The following is a 24,078-nucleotide window of genomic DNA, read 5'->3' as shown; positions in this document are numbered from 1 at the left end:
ATGGCCTGGAGATGGCTGTTCAAACTGCATTGTGTGCTGTTTCCCTAGACCAGTCATTTCCTTCAAGGCACAAAATTAAAGCAGTGATGGATGGACTATCCTGCTGTTTATTTGGCCCAGTTTCACAGCGTGGCAGTGAGGAACTATTGAATTCCAGTTAAAACAAAGGAGGTGCAATAAAAAGTTTCTATGAACATCCTTATTGAGCTTAAAGGAAGTTTGGTATTGCTAAGTCACATAGAGAATGAAAGATGGGAATGAGGATTGTCACCTGCTTACACTGGAAAGGAACAACAACAAACATGACTATTGATTTCACATTAACTTTGCTATTTTCAGCTGTCTCCCTGCTTGCTGTTCCCCCTCCTGCCTCAGACAGGGTGGACACCAGCCAGTGCACTCCAGGCAGTCAGCACAGGAGTGATCTGCTGCTCCTGGAGGTGTTCAGCACAGCCCTGCTTCCCTTGCGGCTCCGCGTGGCAGCTCCAGAGCAGGACCCTGCAGCTTTCTTACTTTCTCCATTTGAATGGCACAGTCACTTCTTTGCACTTCTCCTACTTTGACCCACATAGCTCCCTGACTCATGAGTCTCATGGATGTTGCTACCACTTTTCCTAAGCTAGACTTCTAAACCACCTATTCTTTTATGTCTTCTACTCCTCAGTCTCAAGTCTTCGATCTCTGTTGTCAAGCTCAAAATAGAGCTCTCTTAATGCCAAGTCTTTCCCAAATCATTCTTGCTATCCCTCCCATGCCAGAGCACTGCTCAAAAGCTGGCGTACTCTCTCTATGCTGGATTACAGCCATACCTGTCTTTCCTGCCCATGTTGAGTTTGAACCAGCTGCAGAAACTGCTTCCCCAGTGCCCCAAATGCCCATGTCTTCAGTCTCAACCGTGTCCTCCATGCACACTCTCAGAATCTATAGACAAATTTGCAATAGGAGGTTCCTATTATATATGCTACCATGTTGCATCTCGCTTTTCTACCCCATTTTAAGAAATACTCTGTTTTCAGGTTCTGTTGTCAGATGTCTGGTTGGGATGGCAGGTGAAATTTCTGGAAATACCCAAGTTCCACTTTCAAAAGTGATGGGGTAGCTCTGGGGTTTTCAAAAGCACAAGTTCCTTTCAAACTCCGATTGTTTTCAAACACATCTGCTCTCTCCCAGGCAGTGGGAATTCGAGGCCCCAGAACTTCTGAAAATTCCAATAGGTGTCAGGACTGTTGAAACAACTGCTTTTTTAAATTTAGGTACTACAAACTATAGTCATCAAAGTATTTATGCATTGCTTCACTTGGCACTGCAAAGCCCAAGTGAAACAGATGGCCAACTCAGGTTTCCAAAAGTGACTCAGATACTCAGGAGCCCAACTCACACAGGAAGTCAATACCAGTTAATCTTCTAAATGTCAAATGGCACTTTTGAAAATAGCACTTCCCATTACCAATAAGGACCTGAAACTTTGTGCTTTTTAAATGTTTGCTTTGTACCAAGTAATACCCCAGGCTCCACCTGTCTGTTCTTTCCTGTTCAAAGGACAAGTGAATACTTGGGTAATGCAGTCCTTACAGGCAGGTCACCAATAAATCAGCCAGCTCTGCAGCACTATAGATTTTTTCTTGTAAAGGGCATTTTTAGGCAACAAGCTTAAGGCTTGGTGGAGGGAGAAAGCTAAAGAATGTATATACTTAGAATGAGCAGCACGGCCTGCTCTTGCTTGCTATAGCTTTAGCAGTAAAGTGCAGAGACTGCAACTACCCCACATAAGAGCAAAGTTCTTATCTTTGGGGGCTTAAACAGTGTTTAACAGAAATTTAAACTGAATGAAGGAGGGCTGTGTTAGACAAGCCTGGATGGCCTTAATGACAATGGGTCATTAATACATGGGCACTGTTGAGGCTCATTCTGGATCCCCTCTAACATACAACCCAGCTCTGCTATAGCACACCACTCCCAGAGTGATGACAGCTTTCTAGTCACCGTTATACAGTGCCAGATACCATGACTTAGACAGAAGAGGTTAAAACACTAAGAATTAAGAAGTGTTTGGATGCTACCCCACAATGCAGCACCCAGGAGAAAGTGCACTGGGTTTAAAGTAAATGTTATGGATACAAGATATTAACCGTTTCCCCCCTTCGGACAGTATGGGCCCTGAGACTGGCACAGGCCAAAGCTCTGCTTGTGATGGAGAGTTCCCATGTGTCAGCCAGCAGATGATCTAGAGGTCACCTGAGCAACTTCCAATACACTTCTGCTGCCAAAGGGTAATTAATCAAATCAATGTCCTCCCCAGAAATTGACTGAAACTAGAGGGAGGACTGAGTTGAGTGTATTTGGTATTTTTAACCTGGAATGTCAGGTAGAGGAATAATGGCCATTATCTCCAGTATATCTCTTAGAAGAGGGAGAAGTTAGGGAGGTGATTTCTACCCACACCAGTAAGTCTAAAACAGAGTAAAAAGACAGATGAATGTGGAAACTGGTTTACAGAAGAGACTAGAGGGACACCAGACCCACAAAGACTTTGAAGGTTAACTTTACACATTTTTAGGAAACTCTGGAAAAGCCTGCAAGTCCCAGACTTGCAACCTTAAGTTTTCAGGTGTCATCACAGTTTATTTCATTTTCAACTGAAACAGATATGTGTTTGGTTATATACATTCCCTTGTACAAATGTCAAAATACTGTCACTGACTGAGAGCAATATGGAAACTGTTTCCACAGTCTAGTGGGTAGGAATGCACAGAAGGAAGCCAACACCATAAACGGTACACTGTAAACTATTAAGTTATATATTTAAAATACATCTCTCTAATAACTTAGATCTCTATTCTTAGCACTATCCTGTTTTCAGTACAAAGAACCTTATGGTATTAGCCCCAAGGAGAAACGTGACTTCCCTTAAAAAAAGAACAACCATTATAGTTTTGGATTCCCTTCCAAGAGTAGTAATTTCAATACCTTCTTTTAAAATTTACATTGCACCTAGTTAGCAAAGACAGAATGACTTTTGGCCTAGTTTTCCTGCATCTAATATCACTTCCATTCACTTAAACTATTTTTTTCCCTACAGAGAATTATTGTCATTAAGCTACTCAGAGTGTGACAATAATTGAGAGGGTTTGGCGATTAGTTTCAGAAGCATTACATTTGAGAAAGAGTAATACAGAGACATGGAAGACAAGTTGAAATGCTCATATAATCTACATTTGATTTTAGGTAGAGACAGAAAACTTTTAAAGGCTCAGGAGAGATTTGGTCTGGACAAGCACCTCTTCGCTTCTATACTACTCACAGTTAGAGAGCCCTTCTCCTCCCTTCAGTCCTGCCAAGCCTGACCGCTTTGTGACCCAGCTAATTAGCCCCTCAGTCTTTTTTTTCCTTCAAACCCTCACTGCTGAGATTTGGTACACAGGGTCTGGCGATGTAGCGCACAATTCAGTGTTAATCTGCAGAGCATCTCAGGCTCTGAACTGTGGATAAGCCTTGACATATGAAGACCCAAGCTCTGTGTTCTTAAACATGTTTAGTGCATGTTTTGCACAGTCAGAAGCAAGTAACACAGGCAGACTGCAAGCAAGTTTCCTGTAAACTCCATAATGAATGTTTCAGAGCTGTCTGTTCCTTGTCCTTGATCCCTCACAATCATTCATGCTCATCCTCTCTCACGAAGGAGTTTCCACACATAAGAATTTTGGCTGTTAGACTCCAATAAGAAAACAGATAGCACTTACCAGAAAGGTAGAAACAAAAAGGTGTCTACAAGGAGCACAGTTCTGCTTTGTACGTGTGAAATGAAGGAACTACGTTGTTGGAAATAGGGAGGTGTCCCCTAATGAAGCACAGACCAGGCTGGGGTCCTACAGAAACAAGTTGGTGACTACTACCAGTAGCTGATAGCTCTTGAACTTCAGGGGCAAGAACCTGGGAACTTCAGTGCCTACAAAATCCCATCTCTTTCCCTGCTTAAGATGAAAAACTGGCAGCAACTATAAAACTAAAGGTTTTACACACCTTCCTGAATCTGTCTTTAGGGATACCTGAAATAGTTCTAATAAACACACTGAAGAGATTATTACAGCTCAGCAATTACTGACTAATTATATGTATAGATGTTTAAATAGCAGAATTTCTAAATCTTATAGGGTACACACTGTAAAACTTTCACATAAAGAATATGCATAGAAAGGAATCCTCAAACCCTCTTCAACATCTTCATTGGAACAAAAGATCTTTCTGTACAGTCTTTGACATTACTCAGGAAACAGCAAATTATCCGATTCAATTGGCTCATGAGTAAAACAGCATGCAGCAATTAACTCTTTAGAAACCAAATCACCCTATGAGAGGATTTATTATACAAAGAATATTAAATATATAAGTAATACAAGAAATTAAACATAAACATAGGGAAATATAAGAAAATATAAGAAAAAATGTAAGATGAAAAAGAAAAAATATTCTTAAATATAAGAAAAATTTCTGATGCTGAGCTACTCAGTAGTCATTAACATTACAAAAGGATGAAGTCTCCAACAATCTAAGTAATCTGAACACTTAAGTCACCCACCACAGTCCACAAAGACATGGCTTCAAAGTAGGCAGGATTAATGGTCTTGCTTCCCGGCAAAATGAACTCATGCTTGTATATATGTGAATAATTTTACAGAATGCAGGAACAGCTATAATAGAGCCTGACAAATACTCCAGTCAGCTGTTTACTTGAAATAAGCTAGGGTTTTTATCTTGAGAGAGTGTCACTGAAACTGTCTTCTCTCTCTAAGGTACATGGGGAACTTAAAATGGGAACCACAGAAAATATGACAGATATTAATGAATACAAATGATTTACTGCACTTTGGCAGCTAAAGCATCTCTCCATCCAATGTGTGGGTCACAGCCAAACTGTGGGTCCTGGAAGCACTCACATGTCTGTGCATGTCCATGCTGCATCCTTGCTCCATTTGGGTCAGAGTGTGTGACCCAAGTGCAAATCTTTCCTTCCTCTGAATCCAAGTTTTGTGGGGAGTGAGCCAGGCCATGGCCAGAAGGAGACTATAATGTGCTCCAGGCAGTTATCTAATCCTGCTCATGAGACCCTGGCAAGAGCTGTATGTGCTTTCTTAGAAGAACCATGTGGGTTCAGATGATCTCAAGAAGAAAGGAATGAAACACTGGACTCCCACAGCTGGCTAATGATGTCCCCATGGGAGCTGCTGCCAGTGGCTGCTTGGTACACACTGAGGGTAGAATCGGATGCTTGATTTTTCTTTGATTCACAGCTAAATCTGCAGAACTGTAGAAAAGATAAATATCCTTTCTAGCAACCTAGGAAATTACTTGAGAACTTGGCAAAGAAACAAATAGATGACTGGCATGATGACAAGTTGATGCAAATACAAATAAAATATATATTCACACACACCAATGTTAAAGCTTCTAATGTGAAAGGCATGCTGCTATATTACCCACATGGGAAACCACCACAAACTCTTCCCCCTTTCAGGATCCGTAATTCCAAACTAAGACTTGATTAATACTGTAAAAGAACTCAACAGTTAATGCAAATCTCCCCAATGGCTGAGAAAGGGGGTATCATTACACAGAAAACCCACGGTCCCATAAAAGACAGACTAGAGAAATCTCTGCCAGGTTATTTGACAGGATACAGAGAGACACTAAGGTCCAAATCCAGACTGGAAAACATAAAGCAGATCCTATAATGCTGTCATTATACCAGGAATCAATAACAAATTTAAACCCAAACCTTTACTTACGAAGGAGGATAAAAACGGAGTATGATGAAGTGGTAAAGGTTCTGAAAAAAAGGAAAACAGAAGGAAGAGGGATTTTGGAGCCTGCACACTGAGCTGGTCCAAAAAGGGCTTTAAAAGGACTTGGGTGGGAAAACCTGAAGAAAACAACTGAGAGTTGCTGAAAGGATATTTTTTTCATCTTATGTCCTTTAGGCAGCAATTAACTTGTCCTCAGTAGTGGGCATAGTTAGTAGTTTTGTTCTTAAACATAGGATGTAAAAGCTGTTCTAAAGTTGTTCATCAAGAGCAGGACTCAAAGCCAATGGACAGTCTTCTCCAAACTTCACTGAATGCTGAATTGGACTCCAAAGTCAAAACCTGGTTATTTCTTTCTGTTCTGATAATTAGGTATTAACTCCTATTAAAAAAGCGTAAGTTCTTCTGTAGCCAATTACAGACACACCTTTTCAAAACCAGTTGTTGAGGTGTAGCACTCAAAGCAAAGCCAGTGAAATCAGTATTCCCTTGGGAGCAGATAATGGTGAAGAATTCACACTTTTCAAACATTTACAAAGTCAGAGTCTATTTACGCACAACATGGTCAGCAGGGTGTGTAAAAACCACTGCCCTCGAATGTCCTGGGTTCTGCTCTAAATGGAAGTCTGTTCCACATGTGATTCTAGGTATCTTCTGAGACTTTTTTTAATAAATCCACATGGTAAATTTATATGTGATCCATAGTGAACCACAACAAATCTCTACTGATTTGCATCACTGAAGGATGTGGCAGTTATATGATATTTGATGGCTGCGTGTTTCATCTCACCTCAGCAATTCTACCAGCCCCAGGAATACTGAAAAGAGCAGGAGAGGCTCCTTGTCAAGATAATTAACACAGTTTTGATTAACAGAAGATGGCAACAAACCCCTTCCTGGATGGTTCTGGGAGTAATGTTAGCAAAAGCTGAGTTTCTAGCCAATTCTTAGTGATCAAGTCCCCTACACTTACCATGACACTTCTAGGTTAACTTTTCTAAGTAAGAGTACTGTTGGGAATGGCATTTAAATAGTGTTCATCTGTAATGCATAGGAGTTCACTGGCGTGTTGTGAGCGAATCACAGCAGGTATAACCAAACCGTGGAACTATGCACGTATAGACAGACAAACAGATACACAGCAATGAACAAGATCTGGTTTTAAATATTCTTTCCCAGTCAGTCTCATTAAATTTCAGAACATTCCTCAAGATAAAAATTGACAAATAGCATCTCCAAGTGGAGAGCCTCATCATCCCATTGCACTTTCTCAGAGATGACAAAAACGCCATAAGAAATTACAATCAAATAAAATTAAAATGTCTAAACCTAGCTGAACAATTGCTAAACTAACCAGAGGGATTATATTCCTTTGGGGGTTGTCAGTGGTACTTGCTGAGCTCTGATTTGGTTGAAATCTAGTAGTTATAATGGAATATTTCATGCAGATCATATACATCAGAAATTTCTTTTGCTTAGTACATTCCAATGAACATTGCCACCCAAAATAGTTTACAACTTCTGTGTAAGAGAACAGATATAAACATTGAAATTCTCTTTAGCTGGTCTATCAGTAACACTTTCGTTGACAGGGCACCTTGCTTTCAAGCCATCCAATGGCATTGCTAAATATGCCAGTCTCTTTAAAAATAGTTGAAATAGGAAAGAATTCAGTGGCTGAGGTCACTCAAGTACTCTGGCAGAGTCATTATTGAATTTCTACTAGTGTGATTACAAAGAGTGCATGCTCAGTCCATTAATTTGCAGCATGGAAACCAAAAATCAATGGGATGCTACTTAAAACTCCTTTTGTAATAATTACCATCATGTATGCAGGTATACACATGGAAGGGGAGTGTGTAAGCTGTTGTTCACAGCCTTGACCAGGAAAGAGATTACCTAGTTTTCTGAGCTGGATGTCAGAGAGGAGGAAGAAGAGAAGAGTAAAATTGGGTTTAAACTTGGGGTGAAATTCAGACTGCAAAGGAAATTTTGCCATTTGCTTCCATGAAGCTAAGGTTTCTTCCCTGGAAATTTAAGTAGAACTGAAATTCCTGGCAAGCAATCAGGAATACAGCATTGATCTAACAAAAAACCTCTCTACAACAAGCATCTCAGTTTTCTTTAATAAACTTACCGCCCCATGAAATAACTAGCATGTTGATGAAGTAATAACAGGAAAGTTGTAGGGGCTTTTTGTGAATGGTAGTGGGACAAACTGGTATACATTGTTTCAGCAGACCTACACTGATTTATACCAGTCATTGACACTCCTCATTCTGACCCTTCAAAGTAATAAGGACATATCACAGATTTTTGCAGGAAAAAGTACTGAATTTCCTCGCTTAAGGAAAAAGTGCATTCAGAAAACACTGGCACTTTTGTATAGTACTGCTACTCCCATTTCATTTCTCGTTCTTAATTTTTGGTACAGAACCCCAGGGGTCTTATTTAGTTGGGATTTGATGGATCATAACCATTTTTTTGGAGACATCTACTACCTTTCAAAAGAGCAGCCCACCTCTACCTTGTTCAATTGCCAGGAAATATACAGTATCCTCCAAACACTTCCTATGTCCCTTCCGACCCACCAATTTATGTAACAAAACCCAACTCAAACCAGGTGATTTGTACAAGCACTTGACACAGCAAGACAAATTCTACACTGATTTACACTTAAGGGACTGTGGCTGCACAGTGCCGAAAAAAAAGGTTGCCTTTTAAAATGTATTTGCTGATATTCACCATGAAGTGATAACAAAGAAAAACAAGATCTTCCTTCATTCCCAGAATGTGAAATACCAGAGGTCTCCCTGCAGCCTGAATTGCAGATAACTTATGACTTGCAAATGATGACTTATAGAAGCCAATAGAGTAACTACTCTTTCTTGTGTAAGTCAGTTATGTGTGGAAGACTGCAATGATCTCTGACACAAGCTAGTTTGTTTAGACTGGTTTTAGTTGCTTTGTCTATAACAGGCAAAGATTTTTACTTTTAAGCTTGTAAAAGAGCATGTATTATCTCTACCTACTATGTAAAACATGCAGGGGAAATTGAATGGAATCCATCACGACCAAATGCAAGAAGTCCTTGGTTTTGCTGAGTTGCGTTATGTCCAGCTTGAATTACATAAACTGTTGTGTTTGCTAACAGTGCTCATACACTATAAAGTGTTTGCAAAACAATAATGATGCTGCTTTATTCAGTCTGAAGCACTGGTAACGTGGCCTATTAGTAGTTATGCAACAAATCAGTATTAACCCCGTATCAGTCCACAAAAGTTTAAAACATGCTTCACACTAGGAAATGGATCCATTCAACTATTTTCAGGCAGAGACACAGAATTGACCAGATAAAGGACGTGATTATTTATTATCATTAAGAGTAGGAACCTTGTCATAGGCTAGGACCCTGCTGCATACTATACAAATAACGAACATGCTGCCTGCTTCAGCAAGTCTGCTAGTACAGCAGAAGAGAGACAGCAGATGGATGGGGACAGACAAGAGTGCATGGAAATATTGAAAAAAATACTAGAGAGTTGTAGGACAAGAGCTGTATTTGTTAGCAGCCCAGCTACTGCAAACATTTTTCTAAGAAGATAACTGAAGAGCAGCAAGGTCTTCTAAGCCTGAGATGTGAGTGTCTCAAAGAAGCAAACACACCTGACAGATCAGGTCTTCAAATTGTTTGAGTTCAGGACCTCATGCTGGTTTGGCATTCAAACCGGTATTTGTAATCACAGAACTGGATACTACAAATGAGTTTAAACAAACATCTTATGATCATGTAAGGCTTGATCCTGGTTTAAATTACAAAAGTGAGAATCAGTAGATCAATTTCACTCAACTCAGTGGAGCTAAACCAACGTAAAACTGGTGCTAATGAGACAACAGTTAGGTCTGCCAAGTGTTTATGAAGACTCAACTTCCACTATAAGGCCTGTATCAATCATGTAAGTGATTTTAAATGATAATTTTAATGTGCTTACAAAATTATTTTTTTATTACAACTATTTCCAACTGGAGGAGATGCGATGGATGTAATGGCAGAGCCTAATGAAATGCATTTAAACTCATTTTGAATTTTAAAAAGAGAGAAAAAAATTGCAGTGTGCAAAAACCACCCAAGTTCTGTCTTCCTATTATTTAGGCCTGGTGGGAGGTACAACAACAAAAGACAGACGATGTGGTCTCTAAATGAAGAAGGCAGCAGGAGTAGTGTTTAACCATCCTTGCTGCAGGTATACAAGTAACATCACTTACTTAATTACATACATGGGTCAAGTGGGAATAGAACTCACCAGTCTGAACCAAAGTGGCAGCCAGGAGAGGTGACTGGAGGGAGAGCTCTGCTGCAAGCTGGGAGTAGCAGCCCACAGCACCAGCACCACACCGTAAAATCCTCCGAGTCAGCAGTTACCATAATCTGCTGGTTTTCTTACCAGTCTTGTGTAAGACTTACAACAAAGACTTAGCATCTATATAATAATTTTCCACCTGTTTCACAGAGCACCCACCATTATTATGTAACAAAAGAAAGAAATAGAGATGAGATTTTTTACCTGTACTTTAAATAGGCAGTAGCACATCAAACTAAAGTAACTTTGAGTGGAAAAGTAAATCTCAGTAAGCCAATGCAGAAACAAATGGTTCACCTGTCTAATATATTGTGCTTTGTCTAAGAAAAAGTAAAGGTCTCAGATAAACGGTGATACTTTACCACTGTCAGACTGATTTGATAGAGGCATGAGATTGAAAAATGTTTAAAATCATCTAATTCTCTTTTATGAGATTGTAGCCTATTTTCCAGAAGTCTCTCCTGACCAGTTTTAAGTGTCAAGTTCAGAGGAGTTTTGTTATTACAAAATTCCTCAAGCAGCAATGGTACAGAGGGCTTACGTGTGTAAGAAACATATTTCAATTTGCTCTGCCGAATACTAACAAAGATCTTATTCACTTTATTCTAGAAAGATTTGGCTTTTGGCACTTTTTCCTAAATTTTCTTCATTCTTTATTGCCTGACTGATTTATTTCCTCTGCTGTGAAAGTTACAGAGGAAAGCAGAGTCACTTGGCAGCGTGATGTGGTATTGCTGAACTCAGCTGTTTATGGCTTTCAGCAGATGTTTCTGCTTCAAAGACAGTGTGAGAAAAAATACACATGCACAAATTCCTCCCCCCCAGTCCTGCATCTTTTGTCTCTTATCTTCCACTGCCTCCAAATCATAAGGAAGGCTACATTACAATACCTGCTAAAACATCCGAACCATGCCAACTGTCACAGATAAGTAAGAGCTGACCTCAACCGCAAATTAGAACTCATGATTTAAAGTGTAAAGAGGAGAAATTAACAGAAATGTCAATCCATGAATGTGCTGCATCAGGAGAAGATTTTCACAGATAACCTCACTATGAATTACAGCTTATTAAAAGCAAGAACACAGCAGCTTTCGACAGAAAATACAATTGGGACAGCCAGCCTTTCCCACTGCATATTCCAGGAGCTCTGCAAAACAGATGCTCAGACATAAGTAAAAGGCTGAAACGTAGACTGTATGTTTTCTAGTCGCTCTCTGAGAAATTATTACTTTGTCAGATATCAAAAAATAATTTTACCCTGGACATCAGGAATTACAGTTATTACTGAACCCGTCTATCAATTTGTAATGGATATAAAGCTGTTGCCCCATTATTCGATGATTGCACATCCTATTCTATTTAGTATGTGTGAGGCTCTGCTCTATTTACTTAACAGTGAAATAAAACAATATATCCAACCTGACTGGAAAGCAGGGAAGGCACTGACAGCAGCTTTCTCAGCAAGACTGGGTTATCGCATGCATTGGCTAAGCCTCCAGCATTTGGTTTTGATAAGCATTTAAAAAGCTCTTCCAAACTATACAGATTTGTTGAGCAAACAAATTTGATGCTTTCATTTGGGCAAGAAACATGTGAAGAATGACCTTTCTCTTGGTGCTTCAGCCCTTCTGCTTCCCAACAGACCCAGGAACTCCAAAGTAGAGAAAAAAATATAAAAAATTAATTTATTGCAATTGGGCTGGAACTTCTGTAGAGATCATGGACAGATCTAATTTCATGCATTTTTAAATCTCATCTCTATTAATTTATTTATTTTCTTGGAGAGAGAACTCATGGGAATACCTTGCTCCTTGGCTAATACTATGTTAAGTTATCTATAAAGACTAATGTAGTATTTTTGAATAGTCAGGACTGAGTCTAACACTGGTTCTGTTGCAATCCAACATGAAAATTCATTTCAACAGTGCCTAACAACAGGCTTTCAAAAACCTCATCTTATATTATAATATATCTTGCTCTGAATTTCAAACAGAAGAGAGAATGTTGTAACATACCTGATAAGAAAGAAAATACTTTCCATTTAGTATCTTCCACAACACTTGTGCAGACCCTGTTGGGTTTCTGACTCAGCCTTTATCTGTTAGAAAGCAGGTATTTATGCTGATGACAAGTTAAACACAAATTTCCATTGAAACAATTGACTGATTATAGTGTTGATGGATTATGGTAGAGCCAACACTCTGGTTATAGATCAGGGCCTCGCAACGGTAGGTGCTAGATGAAAACCAGACAGATGTATGTTGTTGCCATGACAATTGCTATAGCTATCTCAAATTTGATCTTTCTGAACTTGCATTAATGAAAGCATTGAAAAGAAAGGGTCCTTCAGGCTCAGGAAGAGTCCTTGTCCATGAGGCCTCCCGCAGAATTTGCTTTTCCTTAATATAAGCGAGGGCTGCCCATTAAGTCAAAACCACTCAGGATTCATAAGGTTCAACAAGTTGCCCTGCTCCCACAAGTACCCAGTAAGACAGTAAGGTGTAAGAAGCAAATATTCCCTCTCAAGACAGTTTGTGCAGACACTTGCTTAGACACTGCAGCAGACAGAGCGAGGCAACAGCAACGGAGCATCCGCCTCCTTCCCGCAGACAGCCTACTCCTGAAAGAGACACGAGAGACATTCTTCACCCTTCCTCCCTCCCCAGCTTGGGCCTTTGATAAACACTCCTGACATTCAAAGCAGCAAAAGAGGAGCCATATGAAAGGCTCCTTTGGGAAGCAACCTTCTAACCCTAGTCTTCTGTGCCCTAGAAAAGATATTGTTACAAGGCACAGCTGGCTGATCCTCCACCATATGTGCAGATGTCCAGTGTGTCTTTGGCACCTACACCGTACGCCAGAGACATCTGTGCCCTAATTTGACCTGAAGCAAGCATTCTAACATAAAGAGAAATCTTAAAATGCAAAGACAGCAGTCACAGATAAATTATTTGGGAAATCAAGATGAGAAAAAGTAGAGGGAAAGGATCTTTAAAGCAGTCAGTAAAGCCTTAGCTTTATTATTCCTGATACTGTTATTGACAGCTACATGCATACATTCCCAGGTGTCGTTTTAAGCAGACAGATGCAGATCACAAGAATGACTCACCTTGGGAGCTCTGAGGGTTGCACTGGTAATTTGCCAGCAATCTAAAAGACTGCACCTAATTTGCACCAAAATATGCATGATGCTTAAAACAAAATACTCAGGAGGCCATAATGCTTGTTCATATGTGACTTTCTCATAAATGAATGGAAATTGTTTGTTTCAGGGTTTAATGGTAAAAGAAATCCACTGCTGATGTCTTCCTCCCAAAGTATCTCTACAGTTCGTACAAAGCAGTTTTCTGCAGACACAGATGCGACTTCCTGAAGATGTATACAACTTCCCAAACATCTACTACTACAGCTGTGGCATATGCCATCTCAGGTATGATCTTGCCTCAATTATCAGTCAGAAAGATAAACAACTGTAATGAAAAAATCCTGATCCATGAACACCAAACCTCTCAGTCCTTGTGAAAATTGTGTCCTCTGCTCAGACTGCAAGGTTTTAAGGTCAGCAGGCACCACTGCCACTCTGCTGAGCTCTGCAAACCACTCTGACCCAAAACTGTGTGAGGGGAAGATGACCCAGATTCAGAAAGAATTAATAACATCTACCCTGCTTGTAATGTACGAATACGCTTCTCTGTGTCCATATATTGGGCACAGACTGCCTGTCTTCAGGTATAGCCAGACACACACCCCGCACGGCTTACAGTTTTTCAAGTTTGAGGCACGTTGTACATACACTCTTTACTTTTATTTTTCAATCACAAGAGAATTCACTTCCCTGACATCTCTTGGCAGCATATGGTGCTGCCAGACAGAGGAGGGACCTGCACAGAATTGTAACGGCTTTCTTCCATGCCCCGATGATACAAAACAAAACCTGGTAACATCATTAGCTGTTTCCATGTGAATGCAATGATACCCAGACAGTGTTAAAAAAAAAAAAACCACCACAAAAAAACCAACCTCAAGAACTGTATGCGCGTGTGGCGAGGGGGAAGAAGTGATTGTGACACAGTCTGAAACATAAACGTAACATCTGGAAGCACTCTTCCTGAGTCTGCCTCTTTATCAGACAGATGGCTGGAGAGATGTAAGCCCATGGGCCTCTCAAAAGGTTCAAGGCCAAGAGGATAAAGTGCTACATCACAGCAGTTTTCCATTATGTCAGTTTTTCTAAATGTCTCTTCGTTCTCTCACACTCAGATTTTCTACTCGGCTGACAGAAATCAAAAGCACTGAGTGACTCCATTCCTCTGCAAAGTACAACATCCACAGGCAGAAATATCAGCCCAGGAACAGACTGAGGGCAGCTTGCGGCAGCCCAGTTCCAGATTTGAAGGAGCAAGAGGAGTTAGGCCTAGATTAGCCCCAGTCACTGCTTCTTAGCTCTTGACACCGCAGTTATAGGATGCTCTGGCTTTGGTAGAGAAGACAGCTTAAGAAATTCCCCTAACCCTCCTTGCTCCTACCCTTAAATCCGTCTTTCTCATCCCCACAGTTCACAGCATACCAGCTGGTGGAGGTATGTTATTTCAAAAAAAAAAAAAAAAAAAGACAATGAAAATTACTTGGGTTAAAAATAACCCTTGCTCTGTCTTGGAATAGGTCTAATACCCTGTGGTGGCAATCCAAAATAAACTACACAGCAAATATGAGTCTTTTCACTGAAGCTGTTCTCAGGGTAGATGTGGAACATCATAAATCAACCACATAAGCCTTAGGCTGGAACCAAATAGAGGCAATACTAAGATACGGAAATGGTTATAATAGTAACCAAAAATATCTCTTCATCTACCCTGAGGACACAATTCAAATCTACCAGCTTTCCTCCAGAAATGAGAAACAAGGGAAAACAAGTGACCAAGCAGTAGTCTAAGACTTGTTTTCACTGATTAGTGTTATTATCCTCATCAATAGCTACTTGAATCTCAGCACAAACTGCATTATGAGGCACACAAACATTGCTGATTTCAAGCCATTTTCAGTTACTTGCTACAGTGGTAAAGCCTTTCTGAATAAATCTAAGTTAAAAAGCTATGGCTCTTGGCTTTAGCAGCACAAATTCAAAGAGAACAAATATTACTTAAAAAAGTAAAAAAGCATGACCCACTTAAATTCTCAAAATGTAATGGTGAACAATTATCGATGTGATGTGTTTAAAATACATCCCTTGGTTTTTATTATTTATATAATGTGATAGGTATATAAGCTCCTAAGTGGTGTTGCATTCAGATATAAACTGCTTGTTTCAAAGTGTTTACAATGTCATTATATCCATATGCTAATGATAGTAGGAATATGCAAGAAAAGAAAAGCAACATGGCAATGAAAATGAGTAACTTTATTGAGCATAGACATTTGTTTCCAGGGATATGAAGGGGAAAGAGTGCAATGGTTCTCCATGGTGCATCAGGGAGATTCCTGAGTAAAGGAGAGCACATAGAGAAAGGCCAGAATGTCCTTAACAACTCAACACATCGCTCTCCCCATTACGACCAGAACGAATCCTGGATGCAGTTTTATCTGGCTACCACAAAATAGTTTGTAGGAGGCAGACTCCAATGCACTGAGAATCTATTATGAATTTAAGTAATATTCTGACTTACTTCACAACTAACTGGGGACATGTGACAATACAAGGGGAGAGCCAAATTACTCCTGCTGCTTGCAGCAGAGGAATAAGGCACAACTGTAGAAGACCCTTCACTCTCCTTCCCTGCTAGCTGATTCTCTGAGCTGTGCTAAAAATAGATGGTCATGTAAAGAAAAATAACATACTATCATCTTCTTGACAAGCTGTGTGAATGTTCATAAAGCATTCAAGAACTTTCATTTACTTGCTTTTCAGAAGCTCTTTTGCAAAGATAGTGGAAAACACCTCTCTCTTCTTAAATTAACCAACACATTTATGAGTTGGTCGAGTTTGCTGCAAGAGAAGATCAGCCTGTGTTGATGCTGGAACTCCCGAACAGCACCTCACATCTATGCTGACCTTGCTACAGAACGGCACACCACCCAAATGAACTTCACTGCTAAACCAGCCTGAAAAAGCTGGTGGCAGCACAGAAAGATCCCATTAGGGACTTGCAATTCTCAACCAAATTAAATTAGCTTAATAGAATATTTGCGCTCTGTGCAGCGGCCTCCAAGTGACACTTAGAAACTCAATAACTGTAATGCCCACTACATCCTATGCTTTCCCACTGGGATCCCAGTACACACATGCCAGGTTTCCCTACCCAGCTCTTCCTTGTACACAAATATTTCATTCAAATCTAGCTTTGTCACGCTTTCAGAAGACAGCGACTATTTACATACACAAATGAAAGAGGCATTAATTAAAAAATTGACTTTTATTTGCATAATTAGTGCTAAAAATATTTTTGTGGGTTAATTAGACCTTATGTAAATTGGAGAAGATTTAATTTGGGGTTTGATAACCTGACTATTATAGTTCTGCAGTTGCAAATAGACTCAGTTACATGCTATTCTAAAGCCATGTCCTTCCTTTCAAACTGTTTTGTTTTTTACTTCTGGCAGGCTCAAATTATGTATTTTTCCTTTCCCTTTATCCCCCCTCCCCCAAACTCTCCACTGAAAATCTCACTAACTGCAATGATATCAAGTGTAAATACACTGAATCAGTGAGCTGCTCATGACAAGAGAAATTTCTGCACTTACAGAAGTCTAATATTTCCCAGGCACTCTGACGGGGCACAGAATACAAATGTTAAAATCTGCTCAGGTTTTCTGTGCCTGAAGATAGCACAAGCCAACTGCATGGGAAAGCAATAACCAACCCAGCATCCACCAAAGATTTTATGACACTTTCAGTGAGCCTAGATTTGAGGCTAATAATAAGCCCAGAGCTAGGGAAGCACTGCTCAGATCTGTACAATGAAAATGCTCTGCGTGGACTAATGTACAGCAGTGTTGTGAGAATTTGTTAAGATGATACCCAGCAAGAGCAAAATAATTTCCACTGAAAGCAGCAATATATGACTTTACTATGTGCTGTAGAAGATAATCACACTTACTGAAAAAGCACAGCTTTTGTGTCTGTGGAACAACCAGACCAAGTCTCAGTAAAAACATATTAAACAGGAAAGCAGGCACTGGCAGGCACTGGCAGGCCAGTTCATACCACTGCTCCCTGGAGTGCGCTGCTTTGCCTCTGACAGTTACCAGTGTACGGCTTAGCAAAGGAGCCTCCAGTTCTGGAAAACGTAACTGTTTGCAAAAGGGGATTTTTCTGTATTACATAGAAGATACTAAATACTGAAAGGTTTGAATTACCCTATACCGATGCTTCAAAGTTACAGTGGTTCACTGCAGAAGAATTCATTGCTTGCTTGATGAACCAACCACAGAGTCTGTGATATGTTCAGAGAAACAAGGTCAAAACTATCAAGCCAAAAAATTATGTTCAGTAAAAACCTTTAAGTTATTCATATTCATGCTAAAATGACATGCACACACCCCAAACGTAGGCCTATTGTATTCATTTTTTAATTTAAACTGATGAATTTTATTACCTGGAAACTGAGATGCCCTGTTATAGATGAGCAGATGGTACCATAGTTAACATAAGTGTCTCCAGATTTCCAGGCTACAGGTTTAATAGGTATGAGTAGTGGTAATATGAGCCCTAAGTCTTTCAACCAATGAATGGTATCATGGATATAAATGAGTTTAATGTGCCGAGAATATGAGGTTTCATACCTGTTCCTTGAACTTGGTGCTATCCTCTGACAAATAACTGTTGTGGTTGAATGCTTTCCACCGTTCCCCACCTCTTGTTTCACATCCCATTGCCGGGGGTCACTTGTCTTTGCACTGAGAATGTTTACACCTTTCTTCACCTTTGCCCTGTTGGAAACAGCAATTGTAAAAAGTTTACAAGAGAGTCATTCAGGACTGTGATCTTCCAAATGTAGCTCAAGCATGAAAATCTCAATATATCAGCTTTAAGTATTGGATATGCTTCTAATCCATCAGTAAATAGGAGAGTGATATCATGAATGCAGATCTAAGGCAACATATCACTTTTTTTGGACGGAACCAGCTAAGTGTGTGCCTTTTTATGTTCTGCCAACAACAGGCTAGAGTTACAATGAAGACTGAACCTGTAAGGAAAACCTGCACTCAAGGATCTTTTCTCTATTCCAGCAATGATTTCTCCCAAAGAGAAATCTGTCCCATCACAGAAGACTCAGGAAGGTTCTGTTCATCTGTATCAAGACAAACACACGCTTCATCACTGCACAGAGCAATACTTCACCAGAGTTTTTTAAATAACCCATTTTTATTCCATATGATATTCTTCTCGTTGCTGCTCTGCCTGACAATTCCCTCTTTGTGACAGACTCCCAAGGAAATTTCTGTTTGAAATCTCCAGCCTGGAGACAATACAGCTGTTGACTTTGTAACTCAGAGATGGTCTTATAGGATGCAAATTTCTGCCACTGTTAATTGTTATGTCCTGTGGAAAAGTTAACTGCATCTATCTAGTGATGTTAATAGCATCAACAATAACTGTATGGAGGGTTAATTAAAGAGCACTTGCTTAATTAAGGAGCATTTGTATAAAGAACTCCCAGCAAAGATGCTATTTGGGTGAAGAACATTTAACTGCCCATCTTCAGTTCTATTACAAAGCATCAAAAATGAGAAGCAGAGATACTTGTACAGCCTTTCTCTTCAAAAGACACTGAGGGCCAAACTTCCACCAGCCCACTGAACTCACACAAGAGGATGAGTATGTGGGGAGCAGGATGTCAGTTAGAAGTACATGGCTCTGAGTAGTTTGGCCTCAGTGTTGGATGGAGAAGGCAAAGGGCTGCTTAACTCCACACCGTCAGAGCACGGTCACCATGGCCTCTACTCAGCAGGGACTGCCTTCATCGTAGCAAAGAGGCTAAAGCACAGTGAAAAACTTTTTTTTTGTAAAACACTTATTCAACACAAAATGTTAGTTATTGACCAGAAATCATCATCTAACAATATGTCGATATCTTCTTGACATTTATGAGGACTCAGCACCTAAGTTCCTCAGAAAAACGGGTCTTTTTGCATCTTTAGACACTAAAATGCTTTAAAAATGTAGTCACGAACATTGAGAGTATATTTTCTTGTTGCAGTTTTTCAACAGTGAGACAAAACACAATTAATTTAACACATTGAAAAAGAAAGCATTTTTTTTTCTCAGTATAAAAGCATAAATGCTTAATTCTCTTATTTGTAACATGAAACACCATGGAGCGTCACAGATTACTGTCTTGCTCAAGTAAAACTAGCACAAACCTGACACATCTCTAATACCTTCAGATGAATAACTCAGAAATGAAAACTGAAAAAGTAAAGCAAGAATCAAATCTGTTACTGAAAGTTCATTAAAGCTTTAAGTCCCATTAAGTTTTCCAGCATACTACAGTTCAAATAAATGAACAATAAATAAACATTTCATTAATAAGAAAACACTACCACCAATCTGGAAATCTGTATAAATCCATCAGTACGTTTTTGGTAGTATGTATTTATGGAGCCGTTTGGATGTATTTTAGGATACTGTTATTTAGCAACTGAAGTAAAAACTGATCATTCAGATATTTTATTCAGCTGTTCCTCGAGATGGGCTCTGAAATGGCATAACGTCAGTCAAAATGAGGTTCCTCATGTTTGGATTTTCAACAGAATTACAACTTTGTCAGCAGCTGCAGATTGCTCCTTCCACCATGTAGATTGACATAGTCAATACCCGGGCTCCTGTTAATTAGGACGGACATTTTGTATGGCCAAGGTTAGTGGTAAAATACACTGCCAGAGGACGACAGACCATGGCTACAATGCCATTTTGTTAATTACAGTATGGGGCATTAAGTTGAGTGGTTTTCACACATGCCATTATATAAAGCCCATTAAAAAAAAATTCTATCCCAGGGTAAAGTAGGTTATGTTTAGTGAGAAAAATCAATGTTGTGATTGCACTTAGCACTGGAATTAGGGTATGAACACCCAGAAGATTGAACTTCCTAAATAAATATGAAGCACAATTTGCAACTCTCTAAAAAGGGCATTGAGTTTTATATAACAAGGTCAACGGATGAATCAGAATTAAGTCAGACAGTACTGAGCCCCATACATTTTTAAATGCAGTCTGTATGCGTATGCTACAAATGTTTTCACTTACATTTTTATTTACTTGGTGTTTGAGTGCTAGCAAGGAAAAGTCTATTTAATTCTTTACCAAAGATTCGTTGACCTTGTATGCTTGTGATTAAATATTAATTTTTTAAATCAATAGTGCCAACTTTGTACATAAAAATTTGTAAGTTATACTACCTCAATAAACCCTGAGACCGAGGACCTGGAGGCCAAATTACTTGACAGTCTCCTGTATCTACCCACCCAATCTATGCAGTATATATACATTTATCATGTTCGCTTAAGGGAGGCAGGTACAGTGACAATAAATGGAGATGATAAACAGCTGAAGTACTCCAGGTTTCCTTAGTGCGTGGTTCCCCACTCCAACTGGAAAATTCTCCCCTTTGCCGTGTCTGCTTATTCATGAGTAGATGCTTGTCCTCACACGGAGGCTCTTCTGTACAGCTCTACAACCTGCAAGTATCCACCAGCCATAACTTGACAGCTTGGACTTCCACCCAAAGTGGAGTCAAAATCTTCCCCTCCAACACTATTCTAAACAATTATTGGTATTTTCTGTGGGTGTCACTAAATTTCCCCTGTCACTTAGGCTATGTGCTATCTACACTAAGGACTAACTAAACCACAGCCCCAAGTCACCCAAAAATCACCCTTTCCTTTTTCTGGATCTAAACACAGACCCTGCTAAGCAAGTCACCTACATGTGCACAAAAGCCAAGGGCAGCAGCTCATTTATTTGAGTTTGATTGTCTGTGTGCTGAAAGTTAAGCAGTTTTTGATCTTCTGACAAAAGCAGACCTTGCAATGGAAAGATGAAAGACCAACCATCATTAAGAACGGTGCAGAATACCAGAGGTCAGCTTCAATCCCACACTGGATAAAGGACTCAATCTGAACAGGTTTTTGAAGCTTTATGAACACATGGTAGCCAGAACAGCAAAAGATTTTCTTGCTTGAACTTCTAAGGTTATTAATTCATAGCACAGGAAATCTCTGCCTCGGCTTTGTCTCAAAATAACTGTCTCTCTTTAAATCTCTCAAATGGAGAATTAAAACTTTTTGCTGGCATGCAGATCAAGCAAGATCTCAAAGACATTACAGAAAAAGTCTCCAGCAGCTTACCTAGAAATCATTACTTAATTTTTGTCAAGAGCAAGTAAAAACAATCTCACAACAAATGCACTTATGTAAACATGCAATTTCTGAGCAAATATTTCATTTTCAAATTGAAGCTTTTAGCTGTATACAAAGATTTCCATTTAGCACCTTATCTTCCTAACATGTCAAACCTAGAAATGATGCTTCTAATTAATCCATTCTGACCAACTACAGATGAAAACCTGGCTGTTCCATTTCACTGTCTTCAAATTACAAGAAATCTCAGCAGTATATAGACATAATAGTATACATCCGATAAAGACACTAACTGAAAGGCAATTGAATCAGCAACAGACAGAGCTGAAGATGTGACTTATGATTTCAGGAACTCAAATTATAGTTTCCTATTTGAATTTAAATTTTAATCTTGCAAAACTGCTATGGCCATGGAAGGGTTCTGCCACCTGCAGCAGTGCTATCGAGAAAGCAGACTGCTGAGTACTCCACACAGTTTTTCACATGCTGTATGACTTTGCTGACATACACTAATCGTAGAGAACATCACCCCTCTTATTCCAGAGAAACTCATCCTCAAAGCACAGATCCAAGTGGAGCCGCATTGCCTGGGTGTGCTGCAATACAGACAGGTAAACTTTGAGCAAAGGAAGAATCTGAAGTTACGGGTAGGTCCCTAGTTCCTTGCAGCCTCGCACTAACACCCAGCTGTCTCATAGGCAAGCTAAGTTGGCAGCGTTAATCAGTGGATGATTTAGCTTCCTGATGGCTCACTGCAAGATCCGATAAGCAGCAATGTCAGTGCCAGGGAAGTGCAGAAGCATGAAGCAAGGGGTGGAGGAGGGGACCAGGGCAATACCCTCAGCAGCAGCAGGTACCTCTTACATGAGCTTAGCAGCATTGTCAATCTGCACTCCAACAGAAAGTTTACAGCGCAGCTTGGGTAGACGAGGCTGCACTCAAGAATAAAAAGCTAAATCAATACTAAATTCTTATAATCAATGAGCTTTCATAAGATCTGGAGTGGTTTTCCAGACACTAAACCTTCTGGTTCCTGCTAGACTGTTTGTTTTCAGAGGGTTATACTGAGCTCTACATCTTCTGTGCTCCTCATAAATGCCATGCTATTCTCAGCATGCTGTACTTTGATCTGAGAGCGGTCTGGTTTTAGATCAGTGACCACTGCTTTGTACAGTCTCTTCAGCTCACATCTGTTGTCCAAGATGCTGTGCTGGAAGACTTTTCTTTAGGAAGTATTTGAAATGTAAATATTAGAGACAGATGCAGGTTCAGTCTAACTGGGGAGACTGGCTCATCTATAAGGTAGTCCCCGGGTCACAGGAGCCGAGCGTGGGCATGTCGTACCTCACCACGCCAGGCAAGGGAGAGGATGCTCAGATGCTCCTGCTAAATCCTCTGCATTTCCACACGTAAATCCTCGTCTGTTTGTATTTGTCAAGTTGGTGTTTCAACTTAACAAACACTGACCCCTTTTGGTCAGTCTTCTCTGGAGCCTCAATGTTCCCTGCAACTCCTCGCTAACCCTCCCTTAGTTACCCAGACTAGTAGAAGCCTTTGACATTACTGACTGCAAAGGTCACATTGTAAGAAATTACTTTACGGTCTCTCCCAAAACCCAGGGAGCCTCTCCTGGTGGCCTGTTTCTGGGCTGCACTTTACAGTAAGTCTCTAACCTTCCCAAGTTCAGCCAAAAAAATTTCAACTTCTTCCTGTCATGATTTAAGTTCACTCCTTTCCTTCTTTGTTCCCAGAGTAAATCAGGAGATTAAAGCCAGCTGCAGGAACCCATAAAACCCAGGCAGGAGACTAACCACAGCAATTAAGCAAGATTTGTTTTATTAAGTAAATCTTTTTCCTTTCATCTTTCTATGTGAAATGAGTTGCTAGATCTCACTGCAGCTCTGAATGAACAGGACAGACATCTGCCTGGCAAAACAATATTCATTAAAAGCCTCATTGCTGGCCTTATTGAGAAGCCAAAAGCAGAACAGAGGAATATGACCTGGTTGGCCATGTTGACCTTTCAAATATGCTCCTTTAATTTGCAAAATACACAGACAGAGTAAGTGTGATTAAGTGGCTACAGCTTTGCTTAGGTAATATGAAGGATCAGGTATCAGCGCCAGGCTTCCTGCATGACTCCAAACAAACCACAGGAGCCCTGTTCGCCTCCGTCCTACCCTAGCAAGGAGACTTCCACCTACGCTTCACATGGCCACCTCTTTGCTATAGAGGTTTTGATTTACAAGCCATATGCACAGGTAAGCAGCAAGAGAAAGCCCGATCTCAGCTGGGGAATTCAGGTACTAAATTTATTGGGTAATAAATTACTGCTAATAGTAGTATTTCAGATTTGGTTCCTGTTTGAAGGCTAGTCCAAAGGGCCATCCATGCAAGAATTTTATTTTCTTTGATTTTTAGATTTACAACATGGGCTAATCACTAGTAAAAGTGAAGATCTTGCTTCTCAGAGCATCCTTTCTCCTTCAGACATTTTCTTTCTCATGGAGCACCCAGAAAAGGCCTTCAGGAAACAGCTTTTGTAAAAAAGGGTAAACACC

At 40.0% G+C, this 24,078-nt stretch overlaps 1 protein-coding gene across 1 annotated transcript in view; it reads right to left on the bottom strand.

Moving 5' to 3' along the window:
* Positions 1 to 24,078, bottom strand: part of TMEM132C (transmembrane protein 132C) — a 222,058-nt gene that overhangs the window by 78,742 nt on the left and 119,238 nt on the right. Inside the window, exon 3 of the mRNA XM_074844448.1 lies at positions 17,939 to 18,085. Coding sequence (XP_074700549.1) covers positions 17,939 to 18,085 — 147 coding nt within the window. The remainder of the gene's footprint in view (positions 1 to 17,938; positions 18,086 to 24,078) is intronic.

The sequence above is a fragment of the Strix aluco genome, chromosome 18 (genome assembly GCF_031877795.1).
Source record: "Strix aluco isolate bStrAlu1 chromosome 18, bStrAlu1.hap1, whole genome shotgun sequence".
NCBI classification, from domain to species: domain Eukaryota; kingdom Metazoa; phylum Chordata; class Aves; order Strigiformes; family Strigidae; genus Strix; species Strix aluco.
This window is presented reverse-complemented; position numbering and strand designations above follow the sequence as displayed.